At 37.5% G+C, this 21,335-nt stretch overlaps 1 protein-coding gene across 1 annotated transcript; it reads left to right on the forward strand.

Annotated features, from left to right (window-relative positions):
- Nucleotides 1-346: 346 nt before the first annotated feature.
- Nucleotides 347-2,416, forward strand: LOC125480026 (palmitoyl-monogalactosyldiacylglycerol delta-7 desaturase, chloroplastic-like). Its single transcript, XM_048590238.1, has 5 exons — nt 347-746; nt 890-1,030; nt 1,182-1,325; nt 1,849-1,955; nt 2,057-2,416. Exons 1-5 carry the CDS (start codon nt 459-461, stop codon nt 2,289-2,291), a joined length of 915 nt encoding a protein of 304 aa, XP_048446195.1. The 5' UTR covers nt 347-458; the 3' UTR covers nt 2,292-2,416.
- Nucleotides 2,417-21,335: the final 18,919 nt, after the last annotated feature.

Genomic DNA, 21,335 nt, shown 5'->3' on the forward strand with positions numbered 1-21,335 from the left:
TGCCAAAGATACATCTATAATTGTTTAAAAAAAAATAGAAAAAAAAAATACATCTATAATAAGCAAAAACTGTGTCACTTAGTACTACAGTCTAATGATATTCCTCTTCACTTGTAAGTGAGAGGTCTTAGGTTCGATTCTCGCTAAAGATGAATTTAAACCACATTATTATTAGCTCATTGTGAGGCTAAATCCACCCCTAGTGTAGATAAATATTGTTTGTTCAAAAAAATAAAAAACCTTGGTTTTAAATTGGTACAGAAGTTAGGTACCCAATCCCGACAATGGAGAGCGATATTAAATTGCTTCTCTATATATCTAATGGTTTGCCCGACCAACATTTTCCAAACTCATCAGCATTTTCATACAACGTTCTTTAGATCGAGTAGTAGCTCAGCTTCTTGCTAAACCAGTTAAAGAAATAGAGTACGAGAAGTAAGAGTCTGCTACCATATATCATGGGGCGTTGGGTGAAGATTGTGATGATGCCCTGTGGAGAATTCTTGGGGAGAGAATGGAATTTACAGGACGCAGTCATAGCGACTGTCCTTTCATCTATGCACTTTCTTTGTTTATTTGCACCCTTTTATTTCACTTGGGGTGCATTTTGGTTGGCCTTTGGACTCCATATGTTAACGGGTTTAGGAGTGACTCTGTCTTTCCATAGAAATCTTGCACACAAAAGTTTCAGGCTTCCGAAATGGCTCGAGTACTTGTTTGCCTACATTGCAGTTCTGTCACTTCAGGTATATTATAAGTGTACATATATATGTGTGTGTGAAAATCTCATTGTGAGCAAGGTTTTGTTACTTTTTTAGCATCGTTCTGTGTTTAAGTAGTAGTATTGTGAGCAATGTTTGAGTTTGGGGTGTTGCACATATATATGCAGGGTAGTCCGATAGAATGGGTGAGCTCACACCGTTACCACCACCAGTATACCGATACTCAGAAAGATGTTCATAGCCCCATTCAAGGTTTTTGGTATAGTCACATTGGGTGGATCATCGATAGCAGTTCTCGGTTTGGAAAGGTAACAGCATACACAACTGTAACTGCATCTCTCTCTCTCTCTCTCTCTTCGTGGTCCCCCTCTCTCCTTTTCTACACACAGACATTCGAATACCATCCTATGATTAAATAAATGTTGTTGAACTCTTAAATTAATAATGGAAAATTTGCAGTATGGAGGACTAAAGAACGTCCAAGATCTGAAAAAGCAGGCCTTCTATAGGTTTCTTCATCATACGTATGTTATACATGCAGTTGTTCTACCTGGAAGTTTATTATATGCCTTTGGCGGCCTTCCCTTCTTGGTTTGGGGACTGGTGAGATTAATTGCTTCTTCTCATGTTTAACTTCTTGTTTTTTTTTCTCATTAGAGAATGGTTTTACATTATTGTCGCAAGGCTTTACCACATATAGTTCACTTCTTATTTTTTTTTTCTTCTTCTTTGACTAACGAGGGATGGAGATTCAAACTCGGAATCTCTACCCACAAGAGATGTACTAGTAGATGATCTATTTTGCACCACCTATTTTGTACTACAGAGTACTTGGAGGAGCGATTTTAGTGTGAAACTATTCCGTATAAGATTAGACTAATTGGATGGGACCAGTTTAACCATGTTCACTCCCCTTATTTGTTAGTTGTGCCGCATGAATAATGTGGTCCAGCGAGATCATTTTTTTGAGAAATCCCACATTGAAAAAAAAAAAAAAAAAAGCGACTTTGCATGTACTTATAAGTAATTTGGGTTACTCACCAAATTGCTAATTAATTTAGAAGGTGGAACCTCATTGTCTGCACAGTTGTTCTAGATGAAGCTTAAATTGCTTTTGTGATTGCAGGGAGTTAGGATAGTAAGTGTTTTGCACGGAACTTTGCTGGTAAATTCGGCTGGCCACATGTGGGGGAAACAAGCATTCAACACCGGTGATTTGTCCAGGAACAATTGGTGTGTATTGTACCTAAATTCCCTCGCTTGGTACTATATATGTATTCTTTGATAAATATCGAAATTAATTACATGTTTATATGCAATTTTAACTGTTTCAGGTGGTTGGCAATGGTTGCACTTGGAGAAGGGTGGCACAACAATCACCATGCCTTTGACTACTCAGCTCGACAAGGTTTGGAATGGTGGCAGATTGACTTAACTTGGTACGTCATCAAAATTCTCCAAGCAATTGGATGGGCAACAGATGTGAAAACTCCAACTGAGTCCCAGAAGCAAAGAAAGGTGTTCAATGGTGAAATGGTGGCAACAGATGTCAAAGCTAGCTCCAATTAATGGCTAGTTTGGTATTGTAATGTTTTTTTTTTTTTTTTAAGGGCTTATGAATCTATGATGTGGTGTGAAAATAAATGATTCTAAAATTAAGTTGTTGAGTATTTGGTAAACCTTTTTCTTTTTTAGTAAAAGTGCTTTTAACAAAAAAAAAAAAGTGTCTGACGGTTTGATAAACTATTATATAAATTGTTGTGAATATGTTAAATGACTAAAAAGGATATGGTATTTAATGTGATATAATAATATTATCAAAGAGAATAATATATGGGCATTGATTGTAATTTTGCAAAATATGTGGGGTTGTACTTGCTATTTGAAAAATTCATTAAATAGGCACTGATCACTATGCTTTAAAGAAAAATCATTTTTTTAGAAGCATGATAGAGTTTGCTTCTGCTTTTCTATGCTTTTCTACTGTCATTGGCATCAGTTTTTTAAAAAAGTAAATTTTTTTTTTTTTTTTTTTTTGTGTTTTACCAAGCACATTTGATATTCCAGATTATTTTAATAAGCTGTTTTTTTTTTTTTTTTTTTTTTTTCCAAAACCACTAGAATCCCAAACCAGCCGTAAGTATTAGAAGTTTAGGCCATCTCCAATAGAGAGGGCTAGAGGTCCAAAAGCCAAAAAATGGCTTGATTTGTCAAAAAACTCATCTCTAACCGATGACTGAGTTATAGTTTTATGGAGCCCACCATGCTAGGGGTGGGTTCAAAAAATCGAAAAAACCAAGAATTGAACTGGACCGAGGCCGAAATAAACCAAACTGAAAACTATCAAACCGAAACGAACCGAATATGGCTGGTTTGGTTTCGATTTTTGAGGTTCAGAAACCAAACCGAACCGAACCGAACCGATATATATATATATATTTAATTATTTTTTTATAATATTTTTATTATAAAAATCATAAAAATTAAAAAAAAATCTCTAAAATCCCAGAGGAATGAGGGTTCGAACCCATGCGCTCCAGGTTGATAAGTTTCATTGAAACCAACTTGGCAACAAGTTCTGTTTTATTATGATTGTATGACTAAACTATTTATAAAGATTTAAATCTATAGTTTTTTGTGGAATTAGAAATCAACAAAACCGTAGCCACTAGTGGTAGCAGCCATTCCTTTTTTATTTTTCATTCCCCTCTTATCTCTCTTGTCCCCTGCGCCTCCAGACTCCCTCCTTGTCCATGCCTCCAATTTGTCCATTCTTCTCTCTCCGTTTCTCGATCTTCTCACTCCAGGGTAAGATCTCCAATCTCTTTTATTTGTTTTGTCGATTTATGGGTTTTTTTAAAGTAAACTCTATGGAGGGAATCTGAAATTTTGGTGTAAATTTATGGGTTGTTGTTTTGTTTCGTATTGCAAATTTGTTTGATTTTTTATGTTGTGAGAGTCTCACCCATTTCTTTCCCTTTCTTTTTTTTCTCCCCTGATATCATTATTTGCTTCTCTTCTTTCTTTGCCTCAACTGTAGCACCACCACCACAACTAGTTGCAGCAACTGGAACAGCACCACGTCCACCAGCTGTGGTGGTCTTGTCGTCCGACACTGCCAACAAGTATGCAGCAAACACCTTCATCTCTGCTTGAGAGGGCTCTGGATCTGCTGAGTGCGGAGAGAAAGGGTAAATTTGCAACCGAATGGGGGAAAAAAAACTGCTTCAAGCTCCAGATATTAAAAATAAAAATCATGAAAAAACCGAAAAAGAAAACTGAAACCGAACCAAAAAAAATCAAAACCGAAAAAAATCAAATCGAAAAAAAATTGGACCGAACTGAATCGAACCAAATTTCTGTTCAGTTTCGGCTTTGGAAAAAAACCGAACCGTTTCGAACCGAACCCAATCCTACACCAGGCTATTATTTGGCCAAAAGGGCATCAGGCTAGCCAAATGTAGCCCTCCTCTTAGGCCATCTCCAATGGAGAGGTCTAAACGTCCAAAAGCCAAAAGATGACCTGATTTGTCCAAAAACTCATCTCTAATCGATGAATAGGCTATAGTTCTATAGAGCCCACCAGGCCATTATTTAGCCAAATGAACATCAAGCTGGCCAAATGTAACCCCCTTGTTAGCCCTTTATATGAGTCTCAGCTCCTCAGTTGCAATGGTTCATTCAAATCCAACGGCCAGATTTGAAGACATCCAAAGGTAGTTTAATTAAATTAACTAATATATTTAAAGTATACATTAAATGTAATAAATTATTGAGGAGGGCTATGTTTAGCCCCTTCAGCTGGAAATGATATATGAGCATGGCCTAACACTAATCATTAAAAATAATTTTTTATAGGGCTAATTCTGGACGAGGCTATATTTAGCCCTTTCGATTGGAGATGGCCTTAGCCCCTTTTCTGGGGCCCAGCTTCTCAGTTGCAATAATTGATTCAAACTCAACGGCTAGATTTGAAAGCATCCAACGGTAGTTTAATTAAATTAACCAATACATTTAAAATATAAAATTAAAACTAATAAATTACCGAGGGGGCTATGTTTAGTTCCTTTGGTTAGTGCAATGTTCTAAAAGTCAACCTAGGTGGCCGCCTAGGTGCTGAATGGTGAAAGGCCGATCCAATTTAGGCCAAATTGTTGATGGATATCGAGGACAGTTTACGCAGCCACCTAGGCGCTCTAGGCAGTTTAGGCGGTGGTAGGCAATCCATGATTTTGAAATCTCGCCGTCGATTTTGCACTTTCACCGTGAGTTGCAGGCTTTCTTCATCCCTTCACATCCACATCTCTCGTCATCACTGCATCTCCCAGACTTGTTTCTTGCCGTATCTGCACTACATCTCTGTGTCGTCTCGTGTCGCATCTCTCACGATCTCACCACACTTGGTTTGTAGTTTTAGAGGAAAAAACAAAAGGGTAGCGGGTTCACATTGCTATTTTTTTATCAAAGAAAGACGTTCACTTCGAGGAGTCGCCACTCACCAGAGTTAATGAGTCAGTTACCAATGTCAGCATGTTTTCATATTAAATTGTTTCTCTTACAATTCATTTAACCCATACAACCTTTTTTCATTAAAAAAATATATATATATATATATATATATTAATTGTATTCTTTAGTTTATGTTCCCTATAAAATTTGTTTCCTACTCCTTGGGAGGTACCAAATAAATGACTATTTGAATCCGGATTTGGAGCATAAAGATTTCATTGACTTGTAAAAAGTGGACCTAATCCTTAGGGACGTGGCAATACATCTAAGAGATTATTTCATCGAATGTTTTCTCCCCTGGATCCAAGAATACTGACATGAACTAAATGTCATGTCCAAGCCAAGGAACTCACTCCGAATAGTTAAAAATAAAATATTAATTGTATGCTTTCTAGTTTATGGATTATTTCTATTTTGAATTTTATCTCTTCCAAATTTTCAGTACAAGTATAATTTTTTAAGTGTAAACAAATACTTATTTATATAATATATAATAAACTTACTCAAATCCATCTAGTCCGCCTAGGCGCTAGGCCTTCTCCCGCTGCCTGATTAGGGCCTAGCATTTTTTTAGAACCTTGTATTGGAGATCGTACATGAATATGGCCTGACACTGTTTATTTAAAAATAATTTTTTACAGAGCTATAATTTTAAGGTGGAGCTATGCTCTTGCCAACTATCTCATTTAGACTTTTACTAGTTTTTTTTTCTCTCGCCCAAGTAGTCTCGACAAAAAACCATACAATTTAGACTTTATTTGTAACTATTTTTGCTTATGGGGACAAACTAGAAAATTGGCCACCGCCATGGCGGCTTTTTATTCCGTAATGTATTTTCAATTAGATTAATCTAAAAAATGCACATCTTAGTTCAACCAATTTAAAGAAAACACACAGGCCAATTAAACGTATTGTTGTCCAATAATAAACACCAAATGAAAAACGTTTTGTACAACAATACAAAAATGTTCTGTATAACAACACAAATAATTAATATACAACCAGTTATGGTTGTACAACATTAAAAATTTAGGGTTAGTGAATGAAGCCTGCAATGCAAAATCCCGAAGTCCATAAAAAGAGGAGAATAATTAGTTTTCTCATCCTCCAACAATTGAAACAAAAAAATGGATTCAAATTAGGCAGCAGAGAAGCCGATGAACAACCTCATCTATACATACACATACATGCAACAGATATATATAAGAGGGCGGGTTGGCGCCTAGAGCCTAGTGCCTAGGCGGCTAGACGGGGTATAGGCGGCCTAGATGGATTTAAATAAATTTCTTGTATATCTTGTAAATAAGTGCATATTGACACTTACAAAAAAATTATACTTATATGAAATTCATGGATAAGATAATAAAAGAATGATAAAATGCAAAAAGAGTATTCAACAAGCCCAAAATTTAAACACACATTAAACATATTTGCCATTTAACTATAGTGAGGAGTATTGTAGGATGACACATGTACAATAAGTTCACAATTTAAAACCACATAAAATGCAAAATAGGAGGAAAATAAGGAAATATAGTAATGTAGATAGGATTTTTTTTCTTTTCATTTAAAAAAAAATTAAAAAAAAATTTAAAATACAAAAAACCCGCCTAGCCTCCTAGCACCACATAACCCGCCTATGACCGCCTAGCCCGCCTAGAGCCCAACTGAGTCACCATTGCCCAGCGCCTAGGCCGTTTTTTAGAACACTGGTACTGTTTATATATATAATTATATTTTTTATATCAAAAATTGAAATCTGTAATTACTTATATTAATGAGATTTTAAAACACATAATTTGTGAGATTAAATGTCACATCCCGGCCCAAGCGGGACCATTTCCCGAGCCCGACTCCACTGTAGCACGATATTGTCCGCTTTAGGACCCCAACACACCCTCACGGTTTTGTTTCTGGGAGTTCACACGAGAACTTCCTAATGGGTCACCCATCATGGGAATGCTCTCATGCGCTACTCGCTTAACTTCGGAGTTCCAATGGAACCCGAAGCCAGTGAGCTCGCAAAAGGCCTCGTGCTAGGTAGAGATGAGAATATACATATAAGGCTTCCAGGATCCACTCCCCTGAGCGATGTGGGATGTTACGTTAAAAATATTAAAAGATAAATATACTCTTCAATATATTGTGTTTGTGTGTGTGTGTGCGTGTGTGTGTGTGTGTGTGTGTAAAACATGGGTATATTCATCAAATTAACCAAAAAATTATTGTACCAAAACATGGGTACATTTTTCAAAATAAAAAAATAAAAAAAAATATTTTAGATCTAAAACATTAGTAAATATTTTCGAATAAACTTGAGATACATTTTCAAATCAATGAAAAAGAATGTATCCATATAAGTTTCAAAAATACATTAGAAAAATATTGAATGAATTTTATACAAAAAAAGGGTATATTTTATATTTAAAAATGGGTACGTTTTAATATTATATAACAAATTTAAGAATTGGTACAGTAAATTTTATATCATTGTGTACTTTTGTGACAATCCGTTCCAAATTTTACGTTTTTATTTTATTTTAAAAGCGTGAATTTACGAAATTGCCCTAGAGGCAAGGACCTTGACTTCCGTTGACCATCGACTTGAAAGATGTGGGACTTATTCTTTTAGCATATCCTCGTAGTACTCATTGGTACGAACGTATAGGCGAAAGCCGTTTGCGAGTTTGGATTATAACGGTATAGTTACGAACGTTCGAAATTGGTTATTCAAGGTTAGTGTTTATTTAAATTAAATCCCCACTTTGTGGGGGAAGCCTAAATCAGAAATGGAGGGAGAAAAGAAAAGAAAAAAAGAAAAAAAAAAAGAAAAAAGAAAAAAAGGAAGTGGATAGAAGTGGGATGTAGTCAACCTCTTCGGGTGATGTGTTTCCAGAAAATGGCAATAGTTGTTTCCTAAAAATGGGTGTTGAAATTTCAACAACAAGACACTTGTGAAGACCACTAAGATAGAAGTGGGATGTAGTCAACCTCTTCGGGTGATGTAATTTAGAAGTTCTCTTTGTGATGTGATCAAAAGTGGAAGTAGGGAAGAGATAAAATCAAGGCTTCCTTTGATGTATTTTAAATGAATCCTCACTTTAGATGGACCTTGCTTTTGATTAATGTTGTGAGGATATTGAGGATATAGAGTTCAAATTTTCTGGACAACTACAATTTTCTAATTGCGTCCAGAGGATGATGACTTTTTGAGAAAACTACTCCTAGACTTCTATACAAATTCAGCAAACAGAAACCTGACAAGATAATCATCTTGGTGTATTTATATTTCATCGCGTTACATGTTTCACTTCCAAGCCTTTGGAAGTCGTTATGAAGGTTTTGAGTATTAGAAGTTGTTCAGTATCACATTTCTAACCCTAGATTAACGATTAGTTTGAAATGAGTTACTCAGACCTTTATGGACGAGTTGCATCTTGTTTGTCCCATCAGTAGCATGGCTGCAGTATATCCTTATCTCCATTCTAGTCACTTGTAACCATGGTTACAATTTCGGGTTAACTATGGTATCATTGGGGTTGATGTATGGAGATTTTACGCACAGCGCATATTTAATGGACGCATACTTTTGTTAGAATTATGGGTAACTACGGTTACATTCCTGTTTAGGAGTATGGTATCCTTCGTAATATAATACAAATATTGTATGTGCAGCTTGTGATTTACAACAGATTATTGCGAACAAATATTTGATTGAGATTGTGATGTAGAAAATTTATGTTATTGACGATGTTGCCTTAGAAGGTAGTGAATGAGTACGACCGAGGCTGGTATGTGTATTTCCCATTGAGGGGCAAGATGGTAATATTGCACCCTCGGGAATTGTTACTTGCTTATCAAGACAACAGTGAATTGTTGGTTTTGTGGGGTGCATACCGTAATATTAATAACTTATTCGTTGGGTTGTTAAGCAAATAAACAAGTAGATTATTCTACGTTAATATTTGTATTTACTTATTTAATTCGTTAATTGTTGTTTAGGTTTGACCCAAAAATACTACATGCTAAATTTCGAAGTGCGTTACGCTTTGAACACGTTTATGTAAAAGAGAAGGAAAGTAGGAATTTGGAGGCATGAAAGAAGAGTCACTACACTCCAATCATGACGGAATGTCATCCTCTTTTATGTAGTCGCTATCACTTTGTGTCTTCCTCGTGTATGTATTTACATACATATATCTCATTAATTTTGAGTATTCTACTTTGGACTTATGATTTTAAATTTCGAGGACGAAATTTTCTTAAGGTGGGTAGATTGTGACAACCCGTTCCAAATTTTACGTTTTTATTTTATTTTAAAAGCGTGGATTTACAAAATTGCCCTAGAGGCAAGGACTTTGACTTCCGTTGACCATCGACTTGAAAGATGTGGGACTTATTCTTTTAGCATATCCTCGTAGTACTCATTGGTACGAACGTATAGGCGAAAGCTGTTTGCGAGTCCGGATTATAACAGTATAGTTACGGACGTTCGAAATTGGTTATTCAAGGTTAGTGTTTATTTAAATTAAATCCCCACTTTGTGGGGGAAGCCCAAATCAGAAATGGAGGGAGAAAAGAAAAAAAAAAAAAAAAAAAAAAAAAAAAAGAAAAAAAGAAAAAAAGGAAGTGGTTCCCGTCCACCAGCACCCACCTGCGGGTCCATTTTCCAAGGCCGATTCCGGCCCACTCCGGTTGAGTTTTTCAATGCCACCACCACCACCTTGAAGCTCTCATTCCCCTCTACAAAACCCACCCAAGAACCACCTTGATTAACCATGGGATGTGGAGGTTTGAGGCCACGAAAGTTGACGAAAATCAATGGTGCTCCGGCCACCCTTCTCGATTTTCCGGAAAATCGGCAAAGCAATGGCCAATGCCACCACTTGGGCTTTGTAGCCCATCATCCCAGGAGCAAAACCCAACCAACCTTGACCCCGTTGGACCACTGTAGACGACAAATCGACGTCGGGAAGTTTTAGGCACCCGTCGGCTTCGTGGGAAAAATTGACCATCTTCCGTCCACTTTTGGACTTCGTGACAGGTATGAAAGTTGCTCCACTTACTGAGATCTTCATTTCTGTTAAGTTTGAGAATTTTTGGAAATAGTTGGATTTTTCGGCAAGTCGGGGCGGCCGACCGCCACCCGCGGCGGCGCGTGGCCAGTGAGCCACCAATGCTATTTTTAGGCTATGTCAAATGTTTTGAATTTAGTTTTGTCATTTGAATGACGTAGGTTGATCGTTGGAACCTAAATTCGTTATGATACGTTACTTGATAAAAATGTGAATACATTATAATACGTAATATTTAAAGATCATAGGAATTTACGGATCGGGAATCCAACTTACGGATCTTCCTGAATTGGATTTGTAAGTTAGTAAAATAAATGTTCACGGCCACTTGTTTTAGGCAATTGGCGGAGATCTGACCGTTGGATCGTAATGAAATTTTAATATGTTATTCTAGAAACATATTGTGGATCGTTGGGAGTAGTGGATTGAAAATCTGATATGCGGATCTTCCGGGTCAAGTTATACAAGGTTGTAAACCCTACCGTCGATCTTTGATCGACGGTTGACTTGTGGTCAATGGTTATCAAACTATTTCAGAATGTCGTTGAGGTTGTGTTTTATGTGAATTGCGTATTCTACGGATAAGAGTTCTGAGATGTGATTTGATAATTGCCCACAGGGACCGATCATTCAGGATGCCTCGATGCGCGTGCTAGAGAAGTATAGCGTGGACTCCAGGTGAGTGGATCTTTTCCTTTTTATTGTGCATATTATTGAGAGTTCTATCGACACTTTTAAATTGATTAGGTATATTACCTTCATATAATTATTGTGAATGCTTGAAGTACCTATATGAACTACGAATGGCTTGATCCCTATTTAGGGTACGTAGGCAGTCTAACGAGACGTTAGATGCAGCCATAAAATATTTGAGACAAAAGCCTTGCTTGAGAAATTGAGTAATGCGAAGGAAATTGGTAAAGACAAGTTTTAGTTTTGTGAATTAGTTAGTTAAATTAGAGTTAATTGGGTTGTTATGGATAATTGTCCCTCAAAATAAGTAGTTTGGGAGTAGGGCGTTATTGATTGTACACTTCACACCATATTGTTTATAATTGAAAATGCTACGACATGGTTGAGTAGTAGATTGCATCATGATATATCCATATGTATATTACTTGCATATAATTATTGGGAATGCTTTCAAGTGCAAAGGTGAACTTAGGACACCTAGGTAAGTTCTGGTGAGTTTATGGTATTAATTGAATCGATTGAGTTATAGCATGACTACAGTTATGAGTTAGGCAACTTCCATATTGTCGTACTGTTGCCATGAGTTGCACATGTTATATTGAGATGCGTTGAGAGCTCATAAACCTGCACCTCGGTGTTAGTGCTCCCGCCCGTGGCTAGGGCACAGTCCTTCACGTGATGTTCACCTCCCGTACCTTACGTTCACCTTGGATTCAAGGTAGGTGCACAGTCCTGTCGTACAGACCACTTTAGGTGGTTCCGACTCGTAGGTGACCTGCGATTATTCGCCCAACCTTCACATGATCGTAGCACTTGAGCGTATTTATTTACACCCAGTCTTGTCGTACAGACCACTTTAGGTGGTTCCGACTCGTGTGCAGGTATACTTATTGACCTATGGCCTAGCCAGGATTGATGAGATATGGATAAGTCGTACAGGTCACTATAGGTGACTCTGACTTATATGCTAGCCAGGATTGACGAGATATGGATAAGTCGTACAGGTCACTATAGGTGACTCCGACCTATATGCTAGCCAGGATTGACGAGATATGGATAAGTCGTACAGGTCACTATAGGTGACTCCGACTTATATGCTAGTCATGATTGATGAGATACGGATAAGTTGTACATGTCATTTTAGATGACTCTGACTGATATATCACTTTGTATTGATTTAGTTCATTTGGCCTACTTATTAATGTATGGTGGATTTGATGGCAAACCGTGGTTTTGGTCATTTTCGAGTATGGTTTGGATATATGTATATATGTTGTACTGTCTTATGGAAAACGATACGGGTTTTACATTTAGGGGCATTACTTTTAGAGAGGTAGTAACTTGGGAAGCTTGGTTTTATTGCTTACTCACACCTTCTGTTTGGTGCCCTCCAGGTTTTAGCTGCTGAGTTTGTATCGATAAGAATCTGTGGCGAATCTTAGTATTGATGGATATTTTTGAGGGTATGATTCTTACCCACATTACTGTACCTTACTTATGCTCTGACATCGCGCGTGAAAATGGGTTCGCTCCCACTCGTAGCGCACTCTGGTATTTAAACACTTTTGGATTCAAATTCATTCACTTTTTATACACTATCACATTTTATGGCTTCGTCACCTTCCAGGTGTCGGCCAGCACAACTCGATTCAGGGTCCAAGTGGACTTTCTGGGTCGGCGTGTGTCAACTTTTAAGTCCAAAGAATTGAAAATCTTTTTTATAATAAATAATGCGTACAAACCTTTTTTTTTTATTTAATTTTTTTTGGACATGTTGTAATTGAAAATTAATTAGGAGTTTATCAAAGGTGTAAGTATTTTATTTTATTTTTTTGGTCAAAAGATAGAATTATATTGATAAATCAAATACGAATGGAAACATTTGTATCTTCTACTAAGATATTAAAAAGAAATTCTGGTCCTAACTCATACTAGCCAAAACTCACACCATGCTTATGAATGTACGCCATGTTGGAGATATGCCCTGAAAGTCAACCTTTGGAAAAAACCTTTTAGGACAATGTCTGTATATATAGATAACTCTAATACAGCAAAAGGCAAAGTCACTTATTAGGACTATCTCAATGAACGATATACTTCCAAAATTAGTGAGTCCATGGACAATGGATCAATGGAAGAAGTAATCTAAAGATGTTAGACTATAGAGACCTTCTTCAAATAACCATAATGTCCAAAAGGTTCCTAGTCATAGGATTGTTAGAGGGACGCTGACAATTCGGATAGGCTAGTACGTACTATGTCTGCTTCAATTAGAAGGATGGCAAGTCTCAAGCCATTCGTGTAGGGACACTAAGACAAGTATGTAGGTGCTCGTTAAGGGAATGAGTCCACTGAACACAATCAAACAAGAGTACTTGCATGGAGGTCTACTCACATGTTAAGCAAGTTACTCTACTGGTTGGAATAATGTAAGTAGTCCTTTGACCTAAGACATCATAGTTGTCCAGTGGTTAGGTTAGGTCCTTGATCTTTGATGGTGTCAAAAGGTATTCCATTTGAGAGTGTCCACGACATTGTTAAGGTTAAGTTGCCTAATCATGTAGACATGTGAATGTTCAACAAGGAATCTCTGATCCTTAATATGAGAGGAATAATACTCTAAGATATGATTTAGGAATCTTTGGCCGAAGTATCGAGAGTGATGATTGAAGGCCTTCCTATATGACTCAATTGAATCATATGACATAGTTTAATCACATTAGGGGTTTGACATAAAGTATCCATACCCTAGTAATGTGATTGAGAGTATTGATTTAGAGAAGGATCGAATTACATTGTAATTCCAACTGAATAGGCTCTCCGACCAAATTCTACATTAGCTTGGGTAGCCATGATATATGGTTAGATGTCACTCATGGCTTGTGGGTCCTTCTTGATGATTGAATAAACAGTCATCAAAGAAGAAGGAGAATTAAAGCTAAGTTTTAATTCACTAAGTGATTGGATTGGTACCAATCACCTCACTGCCTTGCTAATTAGAACCTAAAACGATTGTACACCGATACACTCTTGTGGTGAGACAACTAAAGGATGATGGAATTAATTAATTGGATTAATAAGTACTATGATTAATTAGAAAGTCTAAGGAAATTATAGAAGCGATGAAGGATCGTTTCGGGCTTAAAGAAAAAGTTCAGGTTTATTCGGGTCCATTGGCCCCAAATCCATTGGGTCTTTTTATTCAAGCATAGGATGACTTGAAATGATAAAAAACCCGAAATCCAAACCAACACTAAGTGGCCGGCCAAAGATGAGGAAAGAAGAGAGAGAAAGAGTCAATTAGTTGACTTACTTCTTTTACCTTTATAAAGGGAGTTTAATGAAAAAGTATCATTAGGGCATTTGCATGTTCTTTTCAACAAGAGAAAAACAAGTCTCTCTTTCTACACACACAAAGCCGGCCACCAAGAGGAGAAAATAGCTAGTCATCTCTTCACCTTTTGGTTATTCCAACATCCACCTCACTACACTAGTGGGTGTGGATCTTTAGAGGACTTCTACCTTGGAGACAAGAGAAGAATCAAAGGAGTTCCAAAACCTATCAAGGTGGAGGAAGCAAGGAGGGAGGCTAGGCTCAAGAACTTCCAAGAGGAGAGGTCTTAGAGGTGGTCATTTCAACAAGAGAAGAACAAGTCTCTATCTCTCTCTCTTTACACACACATAGCCGGCTACCAAGAGGAGAAAATAGCTAATCATCTCTTCTCCTTTTGGTTATTCCAACATGCATCTCACTATACTAATGGGTGTGGATCTTTAGAGGTCTTCTATCTTGGAGACTAGAGGAGAATTAAAGGAGTTCCAAACCTATCAAGGTGGAGGAAGCAAGGAGGGAGGCTAGGCTCAAGAACTTCCAAGATGAGAGGTGTTGAAGGTGGCCACTTATTGGACTCAAGTCAAGGTCCAAAGGTAAAACACATTTCTCCTTAAACTTGTTTTTCAATAATTCTCTTAGATACAACAAATATGAATCTATGCTTCTTGAAGGGGGTTTGCATGACTATGGCTTTGATAATTTACTTTTGTTGCCTATGTATGTTAATTTTGAATTGAATATGCATGCTAGTCACTAGAAATCCCACTTAAATCTCAATATTCCCCTTCAAGTGGTATTAGAGCCAAAGGTTTATATTTGATGTGTCTGTAGACATCGAAATTTCGGTGAAATGAATGTTGACCAATAAATAAAATTTCAACTCTCACGTGTCACATAAATTTTACACGTAGCGTGTGACTCAACGAAAAATCGAAATGAATCGGAAAAGTCATCAAATAGGACATGTGGCAACACCTGGCAAAAATGATTTATTTCATCTAAATATTATATTCAAAATTAGGCCTTGAAAATTTCTATAAATAGAAGCCAATTTCATTCATTTCAAATCAACCAATTCACATTACACCAAAACCTTGAAGCTTTGAAACTCTAAAGCTCTCAAGCAAATCCCAAAGGATCAAGAAAGCCCTCTTCGTTCTTCATCAAATCCTTCTTCAAGATCAAGCCCCGACGGCCCTTGAAGAACTTCCTCCTTCAAGATCAAGCCCCGATGGCCCTTGAAGAACTTCCACCAACTCAAGATCAAGCCCCGACGGCCCTTGAAGAAGCTCCCACCTGTTCATCCTAAGATCAAGCCCCAACGACCCTTTGGATCAACAACTTCAAGATCAAGCCCAAAAGCCATCGACGATCTGTTTATCCCTATTCTTCAAGATTAAGCCCCGACGGCCCTTTAAGAAACTTCCAACTGTTCATCCAAGATCAGGCCTCGACAGCCCTTGGATCAACAACAAGTCAACAAACCAACATCTTACGGAGATAGAATCAGAGGACCAAATTACAATGAGATTGTAACCCTAAAATTATTAATACAAAATATTACTTTGTACACGTGTTCTTGTCTCGTTCGTCGTCAGGAAAATTCGTGTTTACAAATTTGGCACGCCCAGTGGGACAATCTCTACCTCTCATCTCTATCCTCAAATCTGCAAAAAGCGCAAATGGCATTAAGAAAGGATCAAGCTGTTCCCACAATCAAAGCGAAGAACAAAAACATCATCGCCGTAAGTGGTGATATTTCGGGCATCATAACCTGAAGCAAGGCAAGAGCTCTTTCTGCCACCTCTTCCACCTCTGTATCAACTTTGCTAAAGGAACAAGAACACCTTAGGCACGAGCCTATGATCACCCTGGCCTCGTTAAGGGCGCCAAGGGAGGAAAGTCTAAGGTCGGATGCAAGAATCTCAAGGTCGGATGCAAAGTGACCGTCAACGGCTTGCGTCTTTCTTCCAGGGGCACCTTTTTCCTGGGTCATCCAGCGTTCCGCCAAGTATTGGGGCCTGGAATGCTCTATATCCGATGCCTCCCGCTCCTATGCCTCTCGCTCCGATGCCTCTTGCTCCGATGCCTCCTACTTCGATGCCTCCTGCTTCGATGACTTCCGCTTCTAGAGTTTTGCCTCGTGGTGGGTCTTCACGCAAACAAAAACAAAAACAACCTTTGTGAAGCTCCATTTGTTAGATACATTTGTAATTTCTCGAAAATTAATGAAAAAGCTTTGTTTTATTCACTGTATTGGGTTGCCTCCCAAGTAGCGCTTTCTTTAACGTCTTGCAGCCGGACGAAGAACACAATCATGCCTTAATGGAATCCACGGCATGGAGTTGATCATTGAATGGATGATGATACTTGAAATGTTCCGGCAATGGTTGAATTTCAAGAGTGGGTGCTCTAATCATTGACATCAACAACATATTAGTCAAAAACGACTTTGGATTTTGAGTTGGTGGCTTACCTACATGCTCCAATAAGAACTTAAGTACATCCTCCACGAAATGCTTCTCAAAACATTCAAGAATTGGATCTTTGTATGGAGTGGAATAGAGATCTGTCCTAAGATCCATGTAAACTCTTTCACCAAATTGGATTTGAGTAGGTGCCTGCAATGAAGAATGTAACACACGATTAATTGAAGTGGGAATTGGAATTTGAGTTGGTGGCTTACCTATGGGCTGCAATATTGGCTCTAAAGTCGCAGCACATTCAACAAATGCACAAGGGATGTTTTCATTCAGATTGGACATTCTGAAGGTTGTGGCTGTGTGATCCACTCCAATTTCCTCCTTGATGAATTCAAGATGCTCCTCAACCACTTTTTCCTCGTGAATTGTTGGAAAGGTGTCCAAGATGTCTTTCTTCCCCTCATCTTTCATGGATTGCATGATCCTGCCAGGAAAGGGTGCATTTGGGGGAACAAAGTTAGAAATAATTAAATTTGGAACAACCTTACTTGAATGGGGTGGTGTAGGAATATTGGGAGGTTGCGGCAAGGGTTGTTCTTCCCTTGCCGTGCCTTGTGCATCCTCCTCTTCTTCGAGCAGTAGCAATTCATCCATGGGCTCATCTTCAACCATTTGTTCTTGAATTTGTTCCATGCATTCTGCATTCTGCCTAAATTGACTGTTCCACTCAGCCAACTTTTTTGCTTGATAGAAATCCTCAATTGGTCGCCAAAATGCGTCTTGTTGAAATGGTTGAGCTTCCCTGCCCTGCTCCACAGAATTCAGTTGTTGAATAACTTCCTTATAATAATTTGATATACCTGAATTTGGATGTGAAGATTGAGGGGAAGGCTGTGGTGGTGCATATGAATCCTCATATGGTTGCCAATATGTTTCTTGGTGAGTCTCCTTAGCTTGATTTTGTGAACCCTGCACCAAAGAGTTTAATTCATTAAGAATTTGATTATAATCTATTGACGAATTTGAGTTTGGTTGGGCATATTGAATATGAGGTGGCTCCCAATATCTTTCTTGTTGAATATTTTGAGGTTCCCACCACATAGAAGTTGAATGATCACTCCAATCCAAATTGTAAGTATTGGAAAACACGTTATTCCTTGATTGAAGATCAACTATATCAACGTTTTGCATTTGGGACCTTTCCATGAGCTGTGACAAAAGATAAGCATTATCAAGTGCCATGTTGTGCTTCTAAAATCAACAAAATAAAACTAAAAATATATACACACAAACGAAAATAAAACAATCCAAGAGATTAGCAAAGTTGCTAATCCCCGGCAACGGCGCCAAAATTTGATGCGAGAATTATACGCACACAAATTAAACCCTCTTTTTATCAATTGTAGTATAAGTATAAGTAGGGATCGTTCTTAACCGGGGATTAGGAGGGATTGCTAAACACTTGGAAACTGACTTAAAAACTCAAAAACAAAGTTTAAAACACTAAACTTGACTCAAAGAATGCAAAACTAAACTTTAAAACACCAAAACAAACCAAAAGACTCAAAACAGCACCAAAACACTCAAAACTGCCTTAAAAACACTTTCTGGGCAGTTTTGAGCACTTTGAGTACTTTGGACGAATTTGGGTAATAACTTGAATCAAAACACTTAGAAACACAAACTAAGACACTTTAACACTAAACTAGACTCAAAGAATGCAAAACTAAACACTTAAAACACTAAAACAAACCAAAAGACTCAAACATCACCCAAAACACTCAAAACTGCCTTAAAAACACTTTCTGGGCAGTTTTGAGCACTTTGGTGAATTTGGACGAATTTGTATAACAAATTGAATCAAAACACTTATAAACACAAACTAAAACACTTTCTAACTAATTTGGACATTAAAGTAAAGGGGGATTGAGTTTTTGACGAAATTAACTAAAATGCACAGATTGTATTTAAAAACAGATTGTAAAGATGAATGTGATGGAATTGAATGGATGGGATGGCTAGCTAAGGGGTTCATCTCCACACATGTTACACTTGCATAATAAAAAGATTTCCAATTGCATTTCAATAAACCATGAATTCTCAACGCCCCGGGTTAATTAGGTCCGCTTAAATTAACCGTCAAGTTTTCCTTAAGTTAATGAATTGGATGATTGCATACGACAACCCAAAGCATTCCTCACAAGTTCCCTACATGAATTGCATAATAGAGATACAAGCAAGAATCATTAAGCAACATGAAAACTATAAGTGTTGACGAGGCATTCGTTACTATGATTGCATGAAACTTATGCCAAGAATATGTTTAACGCGATTGTTTATAAGCAACCTCCACTACTTGTGAATATAAGTTCGTAACTATTAGGTGAAACTCACTTATATTCTAGCGTCATATTCATGCATGAAAATTAAGCGTATACTCTCAATAAACATACATAAATAAGTTATCAATCAAACAGTTAAACAAATTGAATCCACAACTTATGAAATGCAATTAGAAGTAATCAAATCAAAATGCAAGCATAAACATATATTTCGAATCCCCCCTAGCCAAGGGGGGGGTTTAGTTCCTCATACGTACAAAACAAAGAGAATTGAAATTAAACATTGGAATCGAGGAAAAGAAACACCTAAACATTCCAACAACTCATACTTGAATTGTATGAACGTTTAGGCACTCTTCTCCTCCTCTTCGTTGTAGCACAAGGTCTAAGGATAGGTTTGGAGGGATGGGGAGTTATGGATGGTGTAGAATGATGTGTTTAGGATAGGGATGGATGTAGGGGACCTCAAGGCTTCTTTTTGGGCAGAAAATATGAAGAATGGTGAAGTATGGAGGTGTTATAGAGAGGGGATGAATTTCTGGCGTGAATGGTGAATGAATTGTGTATGAATGGGAATGAATGAATTGTGGCTGCAATGGATGCTTATTTATAGGTGAAAAGGAGGGAATATGACAGCTAGGAACTTGGTGGAAATCTGAAATGGTGATGGGAGATGCATGTGGCTGATTTATGCATGTGATTAAAGGGTAATGACAGCTAGGTTATGATGATGAATGCATGTGCAAAGTTGGATGAATGATTATGGGTGCATGTGGCTGATTTATGGTGCAATGATGAAAGGCAAAGTGCATGTGGCTGATTTGTGAAGGGAATGCATGTGGAATGAATGTGTGAATGATGGCAGATTGTGTATGTGAATGATTAGGGTGAATGTGCATGTGCTTTGACAGCTAGGTTGAATAAATTAAAGGGAGTGCATGTGGCTTGGCTGGAATGATTGGAATGCAATCTGAAATGGGATGTGTTGGTGTGAATTTCTGGTACAAAGGGCCTCCTTTGGTCTTCAATTTCGTCCATCTACTTGGCTTCAAGTATATCCAATCCATTTAACGCCCCAAACTACTCCAAAATGCACCAAAATGCACCATTTTGCATACTTTGCCCTTAGAACCTGAAAACACACAAAAGAAGCATAAAGGACTAAAATAACTAATGAAACATAACGTAAATGCACGAGAACAAGCCATTTAAGTCGCATGAATATGCTCCTATCAAATACCCCCACACTTATCTTTTGCTAGTCCTCGAGCAAAACAGAAAGAAAAACAAAACAAAACGAAACGAAACAAAACAAGTAAAACACAACCTAAACCTTCCAACAATCGTCTCAGGGATTTCCAATGCACATGACATGTTAAAAATCATCATTCTCACAGATTTTAGTCATCTTCACACTTAAGTACATTCTTAATCATAGTCACCACATACTATTTCACAATTAAGCATTTAAAACCATGTTTTGAATGTAGTAACATGCCTTAGAGAATTTGCTCAATTCCTTACAAGATATGCACTCGATTTTCACTCAGATTTTCTAACTACACACCCTAATCTAGTCATTTGTGAGAAGATTAATGAAAACGAACACTCACATATATATATCACAAAGAGAGCAATTTCTGGAGTTAATAAGCATGTTTAGATATGATCTCATGAATGGAATGCTACTACTTAGACGCGAGAACCAGTGACTCCATAAGCTCATATCAATTCCAAACTCCACATTTTGAAACACATAACACTCAAGATAGAAGTCAAAGGGTTGTAACGGGGCTAGGGTATTGGCTAACAATGAAAGGTGAAGGATAAACAAACATTCTTAAAGCAATAGTGAGCAAAGTATTGAATTAGGCACTTAGAATTCCCTTAAGAACGCAGAAGTCAACTTTGAACACCCAAGGGAAAATCACACAAAACTTAGGGCCATATTCAACTTTTTGGACCCTTTCTTCAACCATCAACGCTCGTGAGTTCATTCTAACTTATTTTCACTCTTTTTTTTTTTTTTTTTTTTTTTTTTTCTTCTTCTTTTCTTTTTTTTTTTTGAATCTCAAAACATACATATAAACGTAAGAACAAACTTTTACTCCCCCACACTCATTTTCTTGCATAATGTAACTCAAAAGGAATTCATTTAAGTCATGCTCACTATACTTTAAGAACAAGGGTATAGGAAAGTCCTACTCTAGGCTAGGTGAGGAAAATGTGGGTAAACA

Source organism: the organism of the source record quoted next, unplaced genomic scaffold (assembly GCF_019419815.1).
Source record: "Pyrus x bretschneideri cultivar Hongxiangsu unplaced genomic scaffold, Pyrus_bretschneideri_v1 Contig31, whole genome shotgun sequence".
Classification (NCBI taxonomy): domain Eukaryota; kingdom Viridiplantae; phylum Streptophyta; class Magnoliopsida; order Rosales; family Rosaceae; genus Pyrus; species Pyrus x bretschneideri.

Coding starts and splice junctions, on each gene's coding strand:
- LOC125480026 (XM_048590238.1), top strand. CDS start 459: ATGGGGCGTTGGGTGAAGATTGTGATGATGCCCTGTGGAGAATTCTTG. Junction 1,031..1,181: donor GCAGTTCTCGGTTTGGAAAG/GTAACAGCATAC, acceptor GAAAATTTGCAG/TATGGAGGACTAAAGAACGT. Junction 1,326..1,848: donor CCTTCTTGGTTTGGGGACTG/GTGAGATTAATT, acceptor TTGTGATTGCAG/GGAGTTAGGATAGTAAGTGT.